Below are 21,996 nucleotides of genomic sequence, written 5' to 3' on the forward strand. Positions count from 1 at the left end.
ATAACATGAGATCAGCTGCACTGAGTCAACCCAAAAAATGCTTGTCAACATGATCCTACCTTTGATGGTGGCTGAGAGCAAGATCCCTGTGACTAAGTGTAAGCACAAGGCAAACAGAATGATACTCCCCAGGTCTCCTATTAATTCTGGCTGTATTTAAAAGCAGCATTTGAGCCTGCACAGGATAAGCCTGTGCTGATCCCAAGTTCAACGCTACAACTACTCAGGCACCTTTAAGTGCAGCCTCAGCTACACGGAGCAGAACACGCTGCACAGACTGAGATGAGCACAACTTCCCACCTTGCAATTAACCTTGCAGAAGGTCTAGCCTCTCAGGCTCTTTCTGCAGACAGGTGTGACCCACAGAAACAAGAGGTCTTCTGCCATTTGGAGCGATGGAGTGGTTCAGGGAGATTTGCTGAGTGCTGGTGCTAAAGCAGAGTTGGGGATGAGACACTGGGACCAGGACTGGGAAAGCAAGGGTTTGGATAAGCACACAGTTATGAACCATCTCCTTCTAGTGCATGCAAGATATCAAATGTGCTCAGTGGTGTGTGAAGTCACAGTGTTTTCATGTGATGTACAACCTCACAACCTTACTTACCCTCCTAATTTGCATGGTGGCAGCATGTGGATGACCCATCCAGATCCCCTCACACCCACTCAGCAGTGCAGAAGGTTTCCCTGGGGCAGCTCTGTGCACCACAGAGCTGCCGGTGGGTCTGGGATGCCCATGGCCACAGATGAGCATCTCTGCATCCCCCGGGGAGCAAACACCCAGCACGTTGTGCCCAGTGCCTGATGAGTGCTGGGAAGGCAGCCCTGGTGGGATCCCGCTGTTTCAAATTAGCACGTTGAGTATGCTGTCATCTGAAAGCTCCTCAGACCACACAAAACCAGAATGTGTCACAGAGGATCTGGGAGAGAAGAAGGAAGAGAGGCAAGGGATGATTCAGTATGCCAAATCAACCCACCACAGAGTGAGTGGTGATGCAGGACACTCAACACCCTGGAAACCAGGTCAGCCTCTTCCAAACACATTTTACAGTGAAATACTGGAGGTAGCTACTACTGAGGTGCAAATGTGATAAGTCATGAGCTCTGGGCTTGCAGCATCTGAGAACTGTCAGGCTTGGGGAAGCGCATGCAATCCCACAGAGAAGTGGTGGCTCTGGTGGGATGGGGACTTGTCACGTCATGGGAGCAAACAGCCTGCTGGCTCAGGGCACCTCTCTGGGATGGCTGGGCTGTGAACAGGAGTGTATCACTGTCCCTCTTTCTCATTTTCATTTCTGCTATAAAAGACCATATGAATTGTGTGTAAGCAGGAAAAGTTCAGCTGACTTTTGCCAAGGAGTTGGAGCAAATATGTTTCTAGCAACCTCTAAATTTGAGCCAAGTCTCCGCTGCTGTCAGCCCTGTCAGAAAGGGCTACATCCTTCTATTTCAGTCAGAAGAAAACCCACAAACCAAAGACCCTGTTTGGGAAATGAAAGTACTCCTCTGAAATATCGCAGCCCAGGAACAAAGCTGGCTGTGGGTGGGATGAGCAATGACCAGCAGGGTTTTTGGTCCCCATAACAAGCTTGGGCAGAGTTTCCTGCTGCTGTTTCACATCTGTGAGCAGTGTCACTGGTATGTCATGGGTAGGGTCTGTGCTGCCAGAGATCTGCAGCAGGGGTTGCAAGCTGGGAAAGAACCCCAGGTCAGTCACATTTTCTGTGCTGTGTGGGATGCTGTGCAAATCCTATGGACGGTATGAGGGGAGAGAAGGGGGGCTGGCCTCTGGGTGACTCTGTGGTGACTCAGTGTGAACTAGGGGAAGGAGACCTAAGCCACACAGGAGCATCTCAAAATTGATAGATCAGCACAGCATTTACACCACGCAGAAGGAACACACCGAGAGCCTCACAAGGACCTCTCTTAAGGTCCCCACATGCAGCAGTGGGGATCAGGGAGTTGAGGCAGGTTAAAAACAAGTCAGGGATGGGGGAAAAAAGGTTGTTTTCAGCCAGATCAGACTGTCTTATCAGGTGGCTCTGCCAGTAGGTGCATTGATTAGCAGGGATATGGAGGGGACAACAAACACAGAGAGGGATGAATGTGTGAAGCAGGCACTGAAAGGAACGCTTGGGAAGCATCCTAAGGGAAGCAAGGAGAGTGGGCACGTGAGATTTGGGGAATGAAGTCAGAGCTGAACCAAACAGTGGGGTCATGCCATGAAAACTATTATTTTCTGCTTTTTAGCAATGTCTCTGCTGAAGTGGAGCAAGATACACTCCAAGAAACCTCAGTATTGTTTGGACTGAGCTTCAGCTTAAACTGTGATAAATGACAGACTGCTTGGGCTGAGAGAAGGAGGTAAATCTGTCCACCAGCAAAGGTGTGTGGTCCCCAAGTGGTGGTAGAGCACAGGGACACAAGATTGCAGCCTCCAGTTGCTGGCAAGGACTTCCACCATCCCCTCCCATCTGCTGAGGGCAGTGAGAAGGTTGGCACTGTCTTTTGAAAAGAAATTCCTTAGCTGCAGCAAAACGAATAGCAAGAAGCAGCTGGCCAGGAGGTACCATGCTGTTCTGTTTAATCCCAGAGGGCCAAGGGGGCTCTTGCTGGATCAGACTGACATCCTCTGAAGTGCTGTGCCAAGAGCACAAAAATCATTTGTTTGGGAATGAAGGCAGCAGTGGCACTCTCTTGGGAAAACACAAGAACAATAAATCAATCGTATGCTTGTACAAGTGGTGGCAAATAGCAGCACAGCAGGCAGCAGCAGGCTGCTCCTCCAAAGCCTTCCAAAGCATCCCCTGGCCTTTCGAGAGGTCATGGCACACAGGCAAGTCCCTGCCAACTCCCACATGGCAGAAACAGCACTGCCATAACTGGGAGTTCAATCCACTTAATCATCATACCTTTATTTCTTTAGGTGGAAAACACATCCCATTTCCTCTCTGCACCCCACATCACAGCTGCCCCTTTGGTGCCTGGCTCCCTTCCCTTGAGGATGAGCAGGAAGCTCCCACAGGACAGCATCTGAGCAACTCAGTAGGCAGCCAGCACCAAGCCCCAGGAGCTCCTCTGTCTGATGAAATCATCTCACAGTGTGAAGATCCTCGCAGCTGAAATTGAAAAGTTATTTATTTCTCCTCTAAAGGGGAAAAACATCTCACTGTGGAGGCTGTTTGTCCTTTGGGGCAGGGATCTCACTTTTGCCAGCTTCTGTGTTTCTCTGCACTGGCTGGGAGCAGTGAGATGTTCTGGCAGGCAGGATGCAGCAGAGCTGATGGTCTCTGCCCACAGCCTCCCTCTGCCAAGGCAGGTACAATGAGGGGCAGAGTTCACCACTGCTCCTCCATGGCACATGGGGATCACACTAGTGCTGCTAAGAGCACCTTTTGCTCCACTGCAGCCAGCCAACAATGCAATGGATGATTCTCCACCCTCACCCTCGGGGCATTGAGCTGCCGTGATAGGAACCACAGATGAGGTGTTCTGGATGCTCCCTGGCAGCTCCAGGATAGCAGTCTTCCTTACCCAAAGGGATTGTGAAGCCTGTACCAGTCCCCCACATGCTCCAAAGGGATACCATGGTGTACAACATCCTTCCCTCTCCCAGCAGTCAGAGTTCTCTCTGCAAGGGTGCCGGCAGGCTCTGCTGGGCTCTGCAGAGCCCCTCAGAAAGGGGCTTTTCATGGGAATGCTCATCCTGCTCACTCCAGTGGGAACATGACACCAACTTAAAAGCACACAATGAATGGTTTTACCACTATTCTCAGTTTTTATTGTCTTTTCAGTAATCATGGGCGGACTATTGCTAAGCATGGTCTAGTTTTGCTCCCAGTGTCATCTGTAAGTGCCACACCACTGCCTTGGGCCAGTGCTCACTGCCCTGTGGTATCCCATCCCAACAGGGCTTTGGAAAGGTTTCTGTGAATATTAAACCTGCCAAACCCGCTAGAAGAAATAACCTCAGAGCAGGTGAGAGCTGAAAAAGCTGTCCAGGGCCACTCTTTTCTCCATGCCAGCAGAATCGCTTTCCCAGTCCTCAGAGACACTTTCAGAAACCTGACCTGGCAGAGGTGTGACTTAGACCAAATTGATACTGCACAGGGTGATTTTTCAAGCTCTGGGAAACTGGGAATCTTGGAAATACTGCAGGAAACCCTTGTGACTGGTGCACACAAATTTCTTATTTCACTCGGATTTTACCTGCTTGCTCAGATCCTGTGCTAAGCAGGACTGCTTGCTTTGGCATGGGTAGAGGAGGTGTCCTGCCTCAGGACTGGGCTTCCTATTTAAAAGAAATAATAAAAACCAGTATTCAATAGTAACAATGCACCTGTTCAGAAATGTGGATGCTTTTGCATTGCTGTCAGGCTTCAAACCTTGAGGGAACAGCTGGTGCCACGGCCAGCAGCACTGGCGTGCCAATGGGGCCGAGTTTCCACTAGAGGGTTGTAGTGCTGTAAGGAAGCAGACACGGTTAGTGTGGCAGAAATACCGCCTGTATTCCAGGCCTTTGTCAGCAGATCAAAAGCAACCTGCGATATCCCGGCTTCCAGCAGTCTCCGCAGTTTCCTCTGATGTGCACAGCCTGCAAGCTGCGAGAGGGCTGGTGCCTGAGCAGCCTGCTTCCCTGCCTTCCCTGACAGCCTCCAGCATTCACCTGACTCTGCACCTACAGCATGGTTAGAGACATAGATAGAAAGGTAGACAGACAGACAGACAGACAGACAGACAGATAGATAAGTAAACACACTGTGCCTGTGCATATGCACTGATGGACAGAATGCTCGACTGTGCACCTGGGGTTTTGATGCACGAGCACCCACGAGGTGTGGCAGTGGCACACCATGGCAATGAGCCAGGGCACCACTGGTGAAGCAAAGCCCACAGCCTGGCAACACGGCGAGTGGGACAATTAACAGCATCAGCACAATGATGGAATCACAGCATCATTCAGGTTGGAGAAGACTTAAAAGGTCATTGAGCCCAAATGTTATCCCAGGACTGTCAAGTCCACCACTAAACCATGTCCCTCAGGGCCACATCTACACAGCTTTTAAATAGCACCAAGGATGATGACTCCACCACTCCCCCGGGCAGCCTGTTCCAATGCCTGACCACCCTCTCAGTGAAGAAATTTTACCTAATATCAAATCTAAACCTCCTCTGGTGCAACTCGAGGCTATTTCCTCTTGTCCTGTTGCTTGCTGTTTGGAGAAGAGACCTTTCAGGTAGTTGTAGGGAGCAGTAAGATCTCCAGTGCCTCCTCAGTGCTGAGTACAGGGGGATGATCTCTTCCTTGGTCCTGCTGGCCACACTGCTGCTGATCAGCAGAACTGGGAAGCGTTGGCTCTTCATATGCAGCTGCAGCTCCAGGTCAGGAGCTGCCATGCTATGCATTGCACCAAACACTTGTGCTGGCCCCTGGAGTTTTCAAGCCAGCCTTAAGCAGGAACCATCAGAGGGGCTGCCACTTCTGCCACCAACCAGGTCCCCAAGTCCAGTGCAGTAGGTCCTCAGAGGTTCTTGTGTATGTGACCCCAGCATGCATTTTTACAGGGGTGTTTGTATTTTTTCATGTTTATCTGCAGAATCAAAAAACCATAGACTGGTCTGGGATGGAAAGGACCTTTAAAGGTCATCTAGTCCAACCCTCTTGCAAGGAGCCTGTGTGTGCAGCTTTCTGAGAAGATGGTGTGCTAAGTGCTGACAACTGTACCAACAAGATCAGGGTGATTTTGCTGCTGAAAACAAAAACTAGAGCTGTGTAAGACTGTGTGAAAAAATATATCCAAATATCACTGACGTTGCCTTCCTTTCACAGAAGGAGTGGGAAGGCAAATGCAACCACAAGGCCTGGCTGTAATATGGAAAACACAGCGTGACATTCACCAAGAATTTACATAGTGATCAATTTATGTTGCATCTGTTTGTATGATACTATTTCCATTTACAGATAGATGGAAAATGGATTTTGCCTACATTTTAATCTCTTCTGTTATCAGAAAGGTTTTGAGGAAGCAAGTAGGAGATATTCTTGCAAAATAAAACATTACATCAAAAGATGGGCTTTGGTTCCTCTGAAAGATGACCTGATCATACCTAAGTACAACTGAGTAAAAACCAAACATCCAGCTGACAGAGAATCACAGAATATCTTGAGTTGGAAGTGACCCACAAGGACTATCAAGTCTAACTGAGAGGCCACAGAGTGCTATGATAGATTATCTGACCCAAAATACACACTTGAATCCTCTTCCCTTTATAGCTGGCTGGTGGAGAGCCACTTTTCATGCTAACAGGGGAAGGTAAAAGTTCAAGTGAGTTGTTTCTTGATGCAGAGGACAAAAAAGCCCCAGGGGAGACTCAACCATCTGAGGAGACCTGCAAAGTGGACACATAGAGTTGGGAAAGCCACCTCCCACAAGTGATGGTTTCTATTAACAAGTCCCAGACCTCAGGGAGACCAAACAGGCTGGAGAGCAGGGACTGGTGCTGGTGAAGCTTTTCCTGCTCTGAGCTGGCTAAAGGTGGTGGCAGCATGAGCCTTTGCTGATCCCAGTAATGCAGAAGAGCTCTGTAGCTCCAGACCACTGGGGTTACCCCCTTTCCTCCTGGGGTGCTGCCATCCCTTGATGGGTTGACACATGGGGCAGAAGGGTAGTGGGTCTCCACCAAGGATAGGCAGCTGGCATGAGATGTGAAGAGAGCTACGGCAGAAAAGCATGGTGTGAGGAGTATTTGGAGTGTGTGATGAAAAGGATGAGAAGGAAGGAAGATGAGTGCCCTGCCTGGGAATAAGGTGTCTCAGCAGCTATAGGTTGGAAGGCTAGATTAATTTTTTTTAATTACATATTCTAACCAGTGAGAACATTTACAATCATCACGCAATAAATGTGTCTATTACTAATCTTCCACATCTAAGATTCCTGTAGAACACACAAAAAAGAAAAAAAAAAAAAAAAAAAGAAAGAAAAAGATACACGTGAATTGCCTGCTGCAGAGAGAGCAGCCATGCACAAGCATCTTTGCCCCGTGAGACAGCACCAAAACCCTCCAGCCTTGGTGTAGCACAAAGGCAGATGACTTTCTGCACCTGCTTTTGTGAACAGCTCTGCAAACCCTCTTCTCACGTAGCGAGGAGTCTCATTCCCTCCCAAAGGAGTCATAAAATACAGTTTTATCCATCCTGCATGCAGCAATCAGACAGGCTTAGGAGCTTAAGCACTTGTAGGGTAGCAATGCTTAAAAAGATTGTGCAGGCCTGTTTGCCTGCCTCGGTCTGCACCACTAATCAAGGCTCTCCTCAGCATGGACATTGTCAGAGCTGGGAGCAGAACAGTGAAGGTGCTCAGAGAGGGGGAGTTGTTAAGCTCGGTCTTTTTGGGGCGCTCAGCAGCTGGCACAAGGAGCCCTGTGCTGCTGCCCTTGCTCCACTCTCCGGCCAGCTGCTGAGCCACGGAGCAATGGGATCACGCACCGGGCAAAGAAGATGGCAGCAGACACGTTTCATTGCTTTAGACTGTTTTATTAAACAAAGCAAATCAAAACAAACCCAACCCAACCCCACTGGTGAGACACCAGCTCCTCATTTACACACCACTCCTTTTCCCAGCTCTGGGAGAACAAAGAGGCTGGACTGTAAATGAGAGCAATGTGGTGAGTGTTACGCACATGAATATTTGTCAAGGAAGACAAGAGAGGGGCCGATTTGCCACTCTCCTGCAACAGCAAGAGCTTGGTCATCAACAAGTCAGAGGGAAAGGGTAGGTGAAGAGGCTGGTCCATGCCTTTGTGTGGGCAGCAGCGTGTGGAATGCTGGTGAAAGGCTGTTCTTGCCTCTGAGGGTGACTGGGAGAGCCACCAGTCAGGAACAACCCTGGAGGATCCTGGGGTTTGGGACGAAAGCTAAGTACAATACAGTTATGAAGCGAGGATACAATGTTCCTTCCGGTCATGCAATCAGCTTGCAAGATGCACTTTAGGAAAAAAATTCTAAAGAATTAACTGAAAGTTGTTACCATTCCTTGGGCGTGCAAAGTGCTCATGACAAATCTTTTTCCTGAAGAAAAAAGCAAGGCTAAATCAAACTACAGAGCTTGTCAAGCATGAGATTTACAGAAATCTCACTGGGTTATGGGTTCATTTCTTAAACAGTTGAATTATAGCAGCTTCTGGGCATCAATAAACGAAGCGTGCTGACCCCCTGGAGGCTGTGGGGAGTTAGGGTATGAGCAGCAACGGAGAGATCGCGCTGGTTATCGTCTTAATGTGTATTTCAAAGTCACTCCCGAAAAAGAAGACGAGATAGTAGTTAAGTATTCCAGCCACAGACATGAGGAACAGGAACAAAATGATGCGTTTTCCAAACAAGTAACCAGGAGTGCTGAGGAAACAGAAATGAGGGAAAGCAATTTGTTAGTGTGCGTCATCTCACACGAGAACCCTCAGACTTTGGACTCCGCTGTTGAGACCAACTGAAAGACCCCAGGGGCTGAGAGAGAGGGGGGAAATTTCTCTTCTGTCTTGCATTGCCAGGCAGTTGAGAGGACTTAAATGTAATTTTCAGGATCCATTTGGATCTGGCTTTGGCGTTCTGTTCTCAGCGTAGGCTGCTGCTTACAAAAGTGTCTGTTCAGAGGGACTTGAATGTTTTCTCATCCATTACAGGCTGTGGGATAGCTCTGTTTCACATGCGTGTAATTTGCTTTATTAATATAAATAAAATATAAATATTAATATGGAAGGACAGTCTTGTTCAAATAGTGGCACAAAAATGCAAACCTGTGTTTGCAGAGTCCTGTGAGCGCGAGCTGCAGGACCCCTGAACCCAGTGCTGCTGCACATCCATCATCTCCCTCAGCTACACCCATTCATCCAAAAGAGAGAGGCTTTCCTGCACAAGCCAACGCCAGCAGCTCTTGCAGGCAGCACCACAAGCCAGCAGCTGAGCCTGTGGAAGTGGCAGCATCCAGCTGTGCTGCTACCACATTCTGGACTTTGTCAAGAGGCTCTGCAAGTCCTTACCTCTGAGTCCTCTCCCCGAGGTAGCCCACAAAGTACTTCTGCCTCACAAACAAGTACATCAGGCCAGCAAAGGCAGCAGGAGCTGGGTAAAGGATAAAACAAGGCATTAAAAACACCAGCCCAGGTCTCACTGTACACACTGTCCCCATCTGCTGCCTGGGCTGGAATGGAAACGGGAATCTGCAGTCCTGGATTATGGAACAAGCATAGGAACTGGGAAGACTTCTGTATTGGAAACAGCCCTTGCCTTGCCCTCACTCCAGCTTTTCTGAAGACTTTGTGGGTGTAATCCTGCCCTCAGGATCCTGTGCCCACTGCAGAGCACACACTCACCACCATCTTTCCAGTACCTAAAGGGAGCCTACAAAGAAGCTAGAGAGGGACTTTTTACAAGGACATGAACTCATAGGACAATGGTGAAAAGGCTTTAACCTGAAAGAGAGCAGGTTTAGATTATATTTAAGGAAGAAGTTCTTCACGGTGGGAGTGATGAGCCACTGGCACAGGTTTCACAGAGAAGCTGTGGATGCCCCATCCCTGGAAGTGTTCTAGGCCAGGCTGGATGGGGCTTCAAGCAACCTGGTCTGGTGGAAGGTATCCCTGTGCCTGGCAAGGGAGCTGGAACAAGGTGATCTTTGAGATCTTTTCCAACCCAAACCATTCTATGATTTTGTGAAATCCAGTGTGGGTCATACCAGGCTCAGGAAAGAGAATTCCAACTCAGGCACTGTCCTCACCAGACAGAGAAGGCTGTTCTGGTTGGTAACTGCACTTCACTAGGAGCAGGTGGAGGTTACACTATGGTCCAATACTAACTTCTAAGCATATAAAAAGGAGCTTTCCCCCATAATTCTAGCTTTTCCCACAACTGCAGACAAAACTGGTTCTCCTCCTCCTGGTCAGGAAACTCCATTTTTTCCCAGAAAAAATAGACATGTACCCCAGGTAAGCACTAATCTTAATGTTAGACAAACTCATATTGCATTGAAGGGGATCACAATTAGAAATACAGGTCAGTAGTCCTGGGTTGCCCTCAGCACAGGGGAGAGCTGGCAGTTCTGGCAGTTTAAGAAATTGAGCCCATTTCCTGCCCCAAGACTGAACAACGTGCCAATAATCCACCAACCCCTTATCCCAAAAACAAAGTGCCATAATGCCATGTATGGGAAATGTCCCTGGCCTGGACTACCTTGGATCAAGTCTGGGAACACATCTGTTGACCAAGCCAAGCCAAGCCATGCCACGAGTGTGCTGCTACTCAAGCAGCATGCTAAGCTCCAGGACAGGAGGGTAAGGAGGTTCCACTGCTGCAGGAGGGTTGGGCCCTGAAAGTGTAACTTCTGAAGAGCTCATCATCCTTTGCTGAATGTGGTACCAGGTTGAAGGGGGGAAAAAAAGATCCCAAACTTAAGAGCATTACCTTGGCTGCAGAGAAGGCCAGCACACCAAAGCACAGCGAGAAACGTAGGGTATGCATGTCCACAGTTCTGGCTAGAATGGAATTTATTAGAGAGAAATCAGAGCACAGGCAAACAGAAAAATACTCAGTATGTTTCACCAGCAGAGAATGGTGGCAGGTGAATTTGGGCTGCACTAGTACCTCTGAGAGTAGACTTCTATCCCAGAGCAATGGGAGGTCCCTGACCTGCCCAGGGCTGGGCTCCTCACCCACATCTGCTTCCCTGTTTTTTCACTCAGATAATGGATGTCTTTGTGCTGCCTGACGAGAAAAACAAACCATCCTGTGCCCATGTGGCACCTGTGGAAGCCACTTTCTCCCTAACCTGTTTGATCATGATAGATGCTGTGAGCTTTATTGGCTTAAAGTCCTTTAAATTGAGTCATATTAATAAAGTTATTGGATGAAACCAACAAATGTAGAATTGCATCACAAATAAGAGCGTCTCACAGAGTTAACATGTGTCTTTGCAGGGGAATAGAAATGGTTTCCAGCTGCCTCCTTCAGCTGTGAATGCTTTCTGAGGGGGAGAAGTGAAGAAGTTGAGAGTGATTATATGTGGAAAGGGAGTGGAGAAGTGGAGAGCTGTGCCAAGGGAGGTGCCAGAGACCAAGGGATTTGTGCAAGCTCTGACACCTCCCTGCTCCTCAGCGGGCTGACATCTCTGCTGGCTCTTTCCTTTTGAGCCCTTGGGATTCTGTCTGTGCCTGTGCCACGTTTCCAGCAGGGAAGAGTGAACTGGTTCCCAGATGAAGGGACACAGTATTTGTGATGGCTGCAAGACCTATATAGATGCAGCACATGGTGGCAAAAGGGTGCTGGATTCAGCCAGCAAATTATATCCGAAAACTTCATGTCTGAGCACTGAGCACAGCTAGGGATTATGTACAAAGCCTTCATCTGAGGGAATTTGGAATCCACCCCTGGCCCCCAAAAGGGTTTAGACTTAATTTTAATGCAGAGCATGATGAGCCCCACTCTGCCCTCACCAACCCCTCAGTTCTTGTCTACTCACTTGGCAGTGTAGACACGGTCGAAGGAGGAGGATCCCTGCCGCTGCAATCCCTTCCCATTGCAATGTCTGCTTTCATGCTCCACTTTGTTAGCAAAAAAAGCTGTTAAACAAACAGAGTATTCAGTATGTCATCTGAAGATACTGCAGAAACTGGGCTTTGTGGGCTCAGGTCTATTCCCATGAGCATCCATGCTGGACAGATGCCAGGAGAAGACACAGGTGTGTGAGGGTGCAGGATGCGGCCAGTGTGCTCGCTCTGCCACCCAGGTTTAACCAAACCTTCTGTGCACCCCCACATATCTGGAGGTGACTGGTAGCAGGCTCTCACCTCCAATCCCTGTTTCATCCCAACATTGCACTTTGGTCAGTCTCTGTATCTTTGCTGCAGAACCACTGACCTGACCTGGTCCTTTGAGCTCCCAGTGGAAAAAGAGCTTTCCAGTCAGAGCTGCCAACCCCAAATCTTGCTCTCCAACAGAGCAGGGAGACAAGGGAGTCTATTCTTTTTTAGTGAAACTCATTTGCCAAACCAAGGACATCCTGCTGCAGGGCTGGTTCTTTTTCCAGAAAGGCCCAAAGAAAGCCTGTTCTTAATGGCTGATCTGTGTGTATCCTCCTTTTAGGCAAAAGAGTTATGTCAGAGTGTTAGCTGCTGCAAAAATGCAGCACCTCAAGATAATATATCATCTTCTTGACAAACATGTTTTATCTGATGACACTAAACCAGAGGCCATCAATCACATGTCAAAATACACCAGAGAGAGCTCTGGCAGGCTACAAGCTGCAAGCTTTCTGTTGTCGTACACCCCATCTCAAGTGCATCCAAATCACTCTATGGCTTGGAATATTAACCTAATATATCCACATAAAAGATAGTCCATCAGGAAACACATTATTATAACAATAAAAATTTAACTAGATAAGCTACAGGATTTCATCCCTGCAATCTGAAGGGTTGCCGCTTTTTCCCATCCTTCATTGATGCTGTAAATAGGTTTTTTGTACTTCCATTGTCCTTAATAAAAGCTACTGAGCTTTTCGGTTCCCAGTGTTGTGGGACCCCCAGGGTACATACAGCCCTTCTGCAGAAAACCCCACGGTGCTTTAAGCCAGCACCCCTACCCTGGGGCAGGCTGCACACCTCCCACTGCCCGCAGCCCCAGGCACTGGCCGGCTGCTGGGGGACCCGGACCAGACACCATCCGGCGGCACAGAGCTCTCAGCACCTCCACCTGCACACCGGCCCAGCCCTTGGCAAGAGGTTACCCTGCCTGCAGCGACTAAGAGGACTGTCCTGGTTTAGGGTAAATTGGTGAGAGAACATCTGAAAGGGGTACCTCCAGAAAGCAAATTCAAGCGGCCTCTCCCCCAGCTGGTTCGGGAGAAAGATTTCCTTGGGGAGAAGTGGGAAAAACTGTATATTTAACAGAAATTGAATAATATTGAACAATAAAACCTCTTGCTGCTCAATGAGATGGCAAATCCAGGAAAATCTTTTTAATTTGGTGTAGCTGGGCTCGCTCAGGTTCTTATCAGTCCCTCCATCACTGGATAGTGCTGAGGCCCAGGCCCTGGTGGGCCACAGGTGTGAGATCCCTCACACCTGTGCAGGGGTTTGGCTGGGGTTTTTTTTCAGTCCAGAGCAGGTTTGAACAGATCCAAGAAAAAGGAAAAAAGAACAGTCTGGGGAACTTCTCTGCCTCAGCTAGCTAAAAGCTAACTAAAAGCAAAGGAGAGCTCTGTCCCGCTGTCTGTCTGTGCTGCAGATAGCACAGTCCAGGAGCAGGATGGGGGATAGTGAGTGCTCTTTATCAACACAAACTGCGGCTTCTTCTTTCCCTGCTTGTGCTCTCAGAGCCAGTCTTAAAGGTCCAGAACTTAATATGTAACGTAAACAAGGTGATTGGGGATACAAGCATCATAAAGTCACCCCAGGACAAGGACCTAACTGAAGAGGACAAAAGTATCAGCACTTTTTTGTCCAGAGCTGCAGCATTGGGAAACCACTTCCTGCAGGTCTGGGACCACATGAAGTCACTGGTAGTATACCTCCTCCCTTTCTTTTATCATGCATAGGAAATCTCTAGAAAAATACCACAGCTTCTGAGAAAGCCAAGTAAGCCATTTATCTCCCTCTCCACTGCTGCAGGTGCTGCCACTTCCCAAATAACAGCTTGCTGCTGCAGAGAGGCTCCATGATGCCAGGAGGCAAGAGGGTGCTTTCACAAGCCATCATGAGAGGAGTGAGCAGAGCAGGGCTGGAGAGGTTTAATTCACCTCAGCTGTTCCAGGAGATAATGCCCTGAGGATCCAAGGCTGCACAGACCGCCCAGAGCCTGAACAGTGGCGGTCCCACTCTGATCAAGGCAATGCGCAAGAGTTCAGTGTAAGCCTGGTTGTTTCACAAGTCCATGCCAACAGACACTGAGAGCTGATGATCCCACATAGCCAGTGCTTGCAAACATGCCCCTTATTTCTCTCCACTTTGCTTCCTCTGTCCTGATCTGGTGAGAAACTTATTTTCCCTGAAAGCTGCTGGATTGCAACATCTCTCCAGTGAAGAACAATACTTTAGGCTGCATGCGTCACTCAGTGGTATGCGGCCACATGAGTCATTCCGTAGGATGTGCAGATTCCATCATGAGCAAGGTGACAGTAAATGGACACCAGACTGGGGCAGCACCGTAGCCCACCTCCATCTTTAAGAGTAACACCATTCAAGCTGTTTGCTAGTCCTGCACCCTAAGCAGAGAAGCATTTAATCACAAATTTACGTGGTGCTGACTTCATGCACTTAGAGACAGTCAAGCAGAGGCCCAAGTGCTTTGCTGAATGAGAGCCACAACAAGAGTTCAGTACACCTGATACCCCTTGACAAACATTTCTACTACCTTCATAATTGCAGTCACTGCAAGACTGCATATCAGGTCTGGTCTTTCTAGAAAGAAAGCTTGGGAAGAGGAAATCAGATGATGTAAAGCTTGAAATCATGGTTTAGGGCTGTCTGTGCCACATGCTCGGCAGACTCTGCCAAGCATCCTACTTCCCCTTTGTAGCAGTTGGGTCAATAATCTCACAGACAGTTAAAAGCACATGGATGGAAGTCTGATATGTGCAAGCAAGAGGAAAAAACATGTATATAAAGTCATATGATTCCATAGCAAGAAATGTATATTTGACACATTTTCTTAATTATGGTATGTGCTCTGGTCTTAATGTACCATATTCTGGTGATGTCACACGCTGTGCATTTACCAGAGAATAGCATTGTGTGAAATGATGTGGCATTTAGTGACTATGTTGAAACCAGCCTGCATCTCTTTTTTTTTTTTTTTTTCATTTTTGTTTTTGCTCCTTGGCAGCTAGGCTCCCAGCACTTCCCCCTCTCTGCAGCAGCCCCAGAATAGCCCATTTCCTAGGACTTTGTGTTCAGTGGGAATCTCCTATTTGTAATAACAAGCCTTCACTAGAGATTTCTGGAATTTTCACCAGCCCACCCATCCCACTGCTGAATCTCTTTGAACCTGGGCAAACTTAGTGCAGCTGAGGCAAAACTCAATACTTTCTTTGTATTCTGGGCAGAATTTCCTGCTAAAATAAGTAATTGTAAGAGAGGGCAAAGAAGTTAAAATCAAATTTACACAGGAGAGATACTTGTTTTATTTAAAAAATCTTGAAGATTGTACAAGGGACGACTACACAAGGCCTGAATAAGAGCTAGAGAAGGAAACTTCACCATCTCAGGAAATGTACATTGTTATACTGCAGGACCTGGAGATACAGGAAAGCAGGAGAGCTGTGCCTGCCCACAAATAGCCTACACAGACTCCTCCAATTCTATCCCTTTCACCCAGCTCCACGCAAAGGTCTGACCCATTGCAGCCCCGCCGGGATTCCATCCCTGCCCATGGCAGCAGGGCTCCAGCTTGAGAGCAGCCCTGGCTTACCATAGCAGGGACCTAGGTCAGAAAAGGAGGCCTTAAGTCATCAAATCAAAATGCATATAGCCACAGGGTATCCCAGCATATTAGTCCTTGTATTAGCTGAAATGCACAACAAACTCACTCTAGAATGTCAGGGAGTAAGGCCATGTGACAGTCAGGATACTGCCACAGCGTCACACAAAATTCCTTGCTTAGAAGGCCATTTCTAAAGGCAAAGCCATGCCTAAACATGCATGCACTTATAACCAAAGATTATCTATCCAAAGATCAGCTCAGCATGTGTCATCCTGAACTTTCCTCAGCTCCCTTCTATCCCTTAGATAAATGTTTATTTTTGTCTTACCGTTCTGGACAACGCTGATCAGGGTGACGATGGCAAGCAGGACAATGCTTCCCAGGGTCTCCTGGTCCATTCTGTGAGGGAGCTGTCAGGGTGGACGGTGCAGCCTCGGTGGCAGCTCAGTGCTACAAGCACAGAACGAGGAAGTGAAGGTCTTATCTTGAATCATGAAACACTTCCTATGTCTTCACAGGAGAGTGGCAGCACCCTCTGCTCTCATGCCTGTCAGACCAATAACCACAGGCAGGCTTGCTTGTTGTGTACAGATGAAGCCCAGGGAAAAAAAAAAATTACATGTTGGTGATCCAAGAGGATACATAATGTGGAAAGATACCTATTGCCCTTCCTACACACAAGAAAAACCTGGATATCTAAAGCATGTCTGAGCATTTGACCGGCTCTGTGGATCAGCAGAAGGCTGGAAGAAACCAGCCAGGCTACCATGGCACTGCCAGCAAGTGCCTGACCACTCCACAAGTAGCTGGGAGGAGAAATAATGTTGACAGATGTCAGCAATGGTGTTGCTCTCATGCAGATGATCTTCCTGGTCACATCTCCATCAGTCTCACCAGTGAGGAGACCCCAGGCCTGCATGCCACAAGCCAGAGCTCTTGAACTCCCGGGCATATTGGAATGGGCAGTACATCAGTGCTGTGGGCATTGCTGGTGAGCACAGAAATATGTCTTTTGTTACCAGGCATGGATCCTGCATCCTTCCCCCTGCGAGTAACTCCTTGGGAGACAGTGACAGCTACGAGCATTCAGTGTTTTACAGGCTCAGACTTCACAGTTGTGCCCCGATTTTAGTGCTTGAAGCCCAATATAGCTGAGCACAATTGCTGCAGCATGTTCACAGCTCAGATCCAGCCCCTTGATGAAGTTGGCACAGAAGCACAGGCTCTGGTGTTGGACAAAGTGATGGGTTGACCTTGGCTGAATATCAGGTGCTCACCCAAGCCACTCTAACTCTCCCCTCCTCAGCTGGACAGGGAAGAAAAAATACAACAAAAGGCTAAGGGGTTGAGATAAGGGCAGGGAGAGATCATTCACCAGTTTCTGTCACAGGCAAATCAGACCTCATTCTGGGTGGGACAAAGCCAGGTAGGAGTTCCCAGCAGGAGCCAACCTGCAAAACCCATCCTTTTCAATGGGGATACATTTACTTACAATGTTTTTATCCAGTCTCTCTATTATGCAAATCTTTATAATCCATAGTCTTACATGTGGAAAACTCTCATATACTTTGGGGATAAACAAATACACAGAGATGAACTGGCTGAGAGGTAGGTGATTAACACTGAGCTGTGACATAGTTATCAGAATAGGAAAAGGCTGTCTTTCTGGGATGCCTTCCCTACAGTCCATACAGATATGACTGTGTGAGAAGCAAGGCCATAAAGAATATCAAGGTTTAGACTTGGCCTGTGGTTTTTTCTTCAGATTTTTTACTTTTGCCAGATTTATGTTAGAAAAAAGCCAAATTCAAGAACAAAAAGAGAAACACAACAGCTCTTTGAGAATGCTTTCATTCAGGCTGAAGTTCTCTTTTTAAACAGAATATGATCTTTTCCTAGTGTTTGAACATCAATGCTTATGTTTTGTTTGTCTATTGAGCACAGGATTGTAGCTGGTATTTAGGGATGGTATTTAATGCTAAGCATCTACTAATCTTCTGGGAAGGAAAAACCCATCACCTAAAAGCTGTTATGGAATTAGCATAATTAATTATTATTATAATTAATTAATTATGGAAGTCGAAAGAAGAGTATTGTCTAAGCAGAGATCAGTGTTATGACTGAAAAGAGAAGAGCTGTGCATGGGCATGGGCAAGCAGGAGGGAGCTGCTGACAGGAGAGGGAAAAGGGGACAGCACAGGTCCTCAGGACATCTGTGGTAGGAGGATTCCCAGTTATCCTCCTGCAGCAGGCACTGAGCCTTCTCCTTCTGCTACCTGTTCTGTGCTGGTGCAAACCTACCTGGCAGCCTGCAGCTTGCTTTTGATTTACAAGTGGCAGCACAAGCACGTAAGTCTGCTCCAACTTGCCAAGAAGACACACACGCTTCCCCACTATCAAAGGCTTCACAGAGGTGACTTCTATTGAGCAGAACTCTTGTATAAAAGAGGGTAGGAATCAGGCTGCTGAGGTATGAAGTTGCCATAATGCAAAAAACCCCACAACACACCAGTTTATGGCAGCAGGCTTTTCAGCAGGCCGACCCAAGCTCCCATCCCTCGCCCTGTGTGCTGGCCACATCGTGAGAGATGAGCTGTTGAAGCCTTTGCTTTCTTCTTGTTCTCCTCTTTGCTTTCCAGGTCTTTGCTTTGCTTCTGCTCAGTGCCTCTCACCACACACTCATCCCCACTTTGCTCTTCTGCTCTGCCCCTTTGGATTTCCCCCTGCCCTCTGGCAATGCTTTGGGATTTTGGCACTTGACAGCCGCAGTGCTTTTCTGGAAACCCAGCCTGTTCCCTCCTCTTACCCAGGTTTGCTCCAAAGCCATCCCACATGTATCTGTGGAGGAAAGCAGGGTTTCACACTCCTCCCTGCTGTAAAAAAAAAACCAACATGACATCAACTCCAGGGCTTGTTAAAATGATTTCTTGGTGTGCAGGGAGAAAAAAGCTTTGCCAGCAAGAACCTCTTTCGTATTGCTGCCTTAAGAAAGGAACTGCAGGGTTTTGTTTTGTTGGTTTTTTGTTGTTTGTTTTAAGTACAGCATCACTCTGAGGGCTCTGCTTGAGGAAAAACATGGAAATCAAGATGGTATGTGAGACATGGAATAAGAAGTCCCTTTAGCATGGCAAGGCAACACTGTTGTATAGACAGACAGAGCAGAAACCTCTTATGGGGAGGAATATTACCTTTTCATACCCCTTGGCACTAGAATAGCTGCAGGCTAAGAGATTCTGGCAATATTTTTGCAATTTGGGGAATTGCCTTGGCAAAGGAGGGCTAAAATTACTCTACAAACAGTTTTTTCCATATCTACACACTAAATTGTTCCTTCTCCCTGGGACCTAAACACACACAGGATCACTGTCTGGGTAAGATAATGTTGGCACCACTGGAAAACCCCATCCACCTGGGAGAAAGATCAGTGCAAAACACCTCCATCGTATCTCACTTGGCCATTTGAAATAAGGGATTTTCCTGAGTAGACAAAAAAAAGAAAAAGGGGTGTGTGGGGAGTGGTACAGTGGGGAGGGCGCTTGGGGAACAGTGCCTGCACCTTCTGTAACCCCCAGCTGTAGTCAGACCTCTTCAGGCACAGGCAATTCAGCACTTCAGCAGCTGCTGTCAGACCCCAGCCCTTCTGCTTGCATGGCTGTTTGACATCCACATCATCCTGTCTGAGGAAGATAACCTTGACACAGTGAGCCGTGAAGCTCACAAAAATGTGCAAAGCCAGCGAGCTTTTCCAGTTGCGCTGCGAGGCTTCCAGCACATTAATCTCCTCCTCTGGAATCTTGAACAGCCAGTCAAAATAATCCCTTTGCAGAATTGCTTTCATAGTGAAGAGGAAAGTTCCAGGAACACAGACCTATAAATATATTTTGGGATGTTCACCTCTCCTCTCATGCACTCTGATCAGAACTCAGCAGAGAGGACTCCAATGAAAGCTCATGTCGCTTGATGAAATAAGGGCTGCTCGTGTGAAGCTCCCACATGTGAGTGCCAGGTGACACCCAGCTCTCATGCTCTGTCATAAATGCAAGGTGACAGAAGCCCCTTGGACTGGCTGGTTAATATCAGCCCTGTGCTTTGCAAACTTAAAGCACCCCAGCCCCGTCAAACGCAGTGCACACACACGTGTGGGTGACTACCTTCCGTCACGGCAGCCTGCCTCAGCAGCGCATCCTTGCTGGACCCTGACAAAACACCAGCAGAGCTCATGAACAGAGCTGGAAATAGTGAAGTGCAGCACGAAGGAAAGGGCAATGCTGCAGTTTTTAAAATGCTGCCTTCGTTCTGCAGAGCCAAGAGAATGAGCTGACAGAGCCCTGCCTCAAAAACCCCTCCTTCTCCACATTTCACAGCCTTCTTCCTTTCACTTACTGTCTTCGTATTCCAGTGGTACAAATTCAGCTCAAAACAGAGATGGAAGACAGAAGGTGCAGCCCTTCCAGGTCCCCTGGCACAACCTCCTCCTCCTCACCCTCTGTGTCCCATTGTCATGGTTCAACCCCAGCAGGCAACTCAGCCCCAGGCAGCCACTTGTTCGCAGCCCCACCAGTGAGATGGGAGAGAGAATCAGAAGGATAAAAGTGAGAAAAGGGTTAGGAAAATCCACACATGCAAGAAAATATAAACAATAAATGTATTCACTGCTTCCCACAGACAAGCAGGTGTTCAGCCATTTCCAGGAAAGCCAGGCTCCATCACACATAATGGTTACTGTGGAAGACACCATCACTCCAAATGTTCTCTCCTTTCTCCTTCTTCCTCCAGCTTTATATGCTGAGCATGATGCCATATGGTATGGGGTAATCCTTGGATTTGCTGGGGTCACTTGTCCTCGCTCTGTCTCCTCTCAGCTCTTGTGCATCCCCACTCCACTCACTGGTGGCGTGATGTGAGAGGCAGAAAGGCCTAGATGGGTGCCCCCAGCATGTCCTGGTGCATGATGTTCTTTCTGTCCACAGCTGCAGGACTTTGTACTTCTTGCTGAACTTTATGAGGTACCTGTCAGCCCATTTCTCCAACCTGTCAAGGTCCCCCTGGATAGTAGCATCACCCTCTGCTCTGTCTGCCACTCCTGTGAGTCTGGTGCTGTCTGCAAACTTTCTGAGAGTAAACTCTGGCCCATCATCCAGATCATTAATGGAATGCTGTGCCATATTGGTCCCTGGGGTACATTGTTAGTTACAGGCATCCAACTACATTGTGCCACTCACTGATCGCCACACTCTGGACGTAAAGGTTTGGCCACTGTTTTCAATCCACCTCACACATCAACAATTCTCTGCAAGGATCTCATGGGAGACAGTGTCAAAGGCCTCACTGAAGTCCAGGCAGAAAATACCCACTGACTTCCTCTCTTCTACCAGGCCAGTCACTTCACCATGGGAGTCTACCGAATTCCCAAACACGACTCCCCCTTGTTTGAGCCACACTGACCAACTGCTGGCAATTTCACTGTCTTCGATGTGCCTGAAGATGGCTTCCAGGATTAGCTCATCCATCACCTTCCCAGGGACTGAGGTGAAGCTGAAAAGCCTGTAGTTCCCCCAGTAATCTTGGAAGATTGGGGGTGATGTTGCTTTATTCCCATCCTTGGGCACTTCCCCTCATTGCCGTGACTGATCAAAGCTGATGGAGATTGCAATGGATCTGCCATCTCTCCCAGCACCTGTGGGTATATCCCACCAGGGCCAATGGATTTATGTACATGCAGGATCCTTAAGTATTCCCAGACTTGGCCCTCATCCATCTAGGGTATATCTTCCTTGCTGATTTGGTTTTTGTAACTCCTGTTTGCTGCCATTCTTCCCTTATTACCTTTTAGGTGGCTGCAATTTGATTAACAATTCATTATATAGACTGTTGAGAGCTGAGGTGAGGCTGCCTGGGCAGCAGATTCACAGGTCCTTCTCTCCACTCTGCTTTGAGAAGTCTCTTTCACCTTGTCTCATTTCTGTCAGTTTGCTGCTTTCCATTAGGTCTTGCAAATAATTATCAAAGGTCTTTGAGTCAAAAGTCACCGGGGGTCAATTTTGTCTTCTGTTCTTCAAGCCTCTGGTCACACCTCCCCCTTTTGGTATTGTAATTATCAGAAGGAAAGATGCTGGATCCCCTGACCACCCAAATAACAGGGCAATGCTAATTTTTGCCTTCTTCATCCTTGGCACAGCTGTCAGAGCTTCCTCTTGCCAGCTGAGCTGTCTCGGAGAGCACCTTTCAGGCTCCCATCTGCAACCGTCCCACCAACAGGCAGAAAACTTCAGCCACTACATTTTTCTTCTTTCCCAATCCCTCAGGAAGACAAACAGAAAAGGCCACAGGGAAAACAAAACAACAGGGCAAACGAAAAGGAAAGCGAAGGAAGGGCCGTTTATCAGATTAAAGAAGCAGTCAGGTCCCAAGGCCGGTGATTAAACAGCCCAGCCCACGCAGCCCCCAGAAGGAGCGAGGAGCACAAAGCAGGGAACACCCGCCCCCGCCGCCGCGGGAACCAGCCGCGGCTCGGCGGAGCAGCCTCGCAGCGC

The 21,996-nt window shown here is 48.1% G+C and overlaps 1 protein-coding gene across 1 annotated transcript; it reads right to left on the reverse strand.

The window, feature by feature from the left end:
* Window positions 1–7,510: 7,510 nt before the first annotated feature.
* ALOX5AP (arachidonate 5-lipoxygenase activating protein) lies at window positions 7,511–18,334 on the reverse strand. Its single transcript, XM_023918688.2, has 6 exons — window positions 18,270–18,334; window positions 15,792–16,040; window positions 11,505–11,604; window positions 10,451–10,521; window positions 9,031–9,112; window positions 7,511–8,389 (listed from the first exon to the last, which is right to left on the reverse strand). Exons 2-6 carry the CDS (start codon window positions 15,859–15,861, stop codon window positions 8,227–8,229), a joined length of 486 nt encoding a protein of 161 aa, XP_023774456.1. The 5' UTR covers window positions 15,862–16,040; window positions 18,270–18,334; the 3' UTR covers window positions 7,511–8,226.
* Window positions 18,335–21,996: the final 3,662 nt, after the last annotated feature.

Source organism: Cyanistes caeruleus, chromosome 3 (genome assembly GCF_971803275.1).
Source record: "Cyanistes caeruleus chromosome 3, bCyaCae1.hap1.1, whole genome shotgun sequence".
NCBI lineage: Eukaryota > Metazoa > Chordata > Aves > Passeriformes > Paridae > Cyanistes > Cyanistes caeruleus.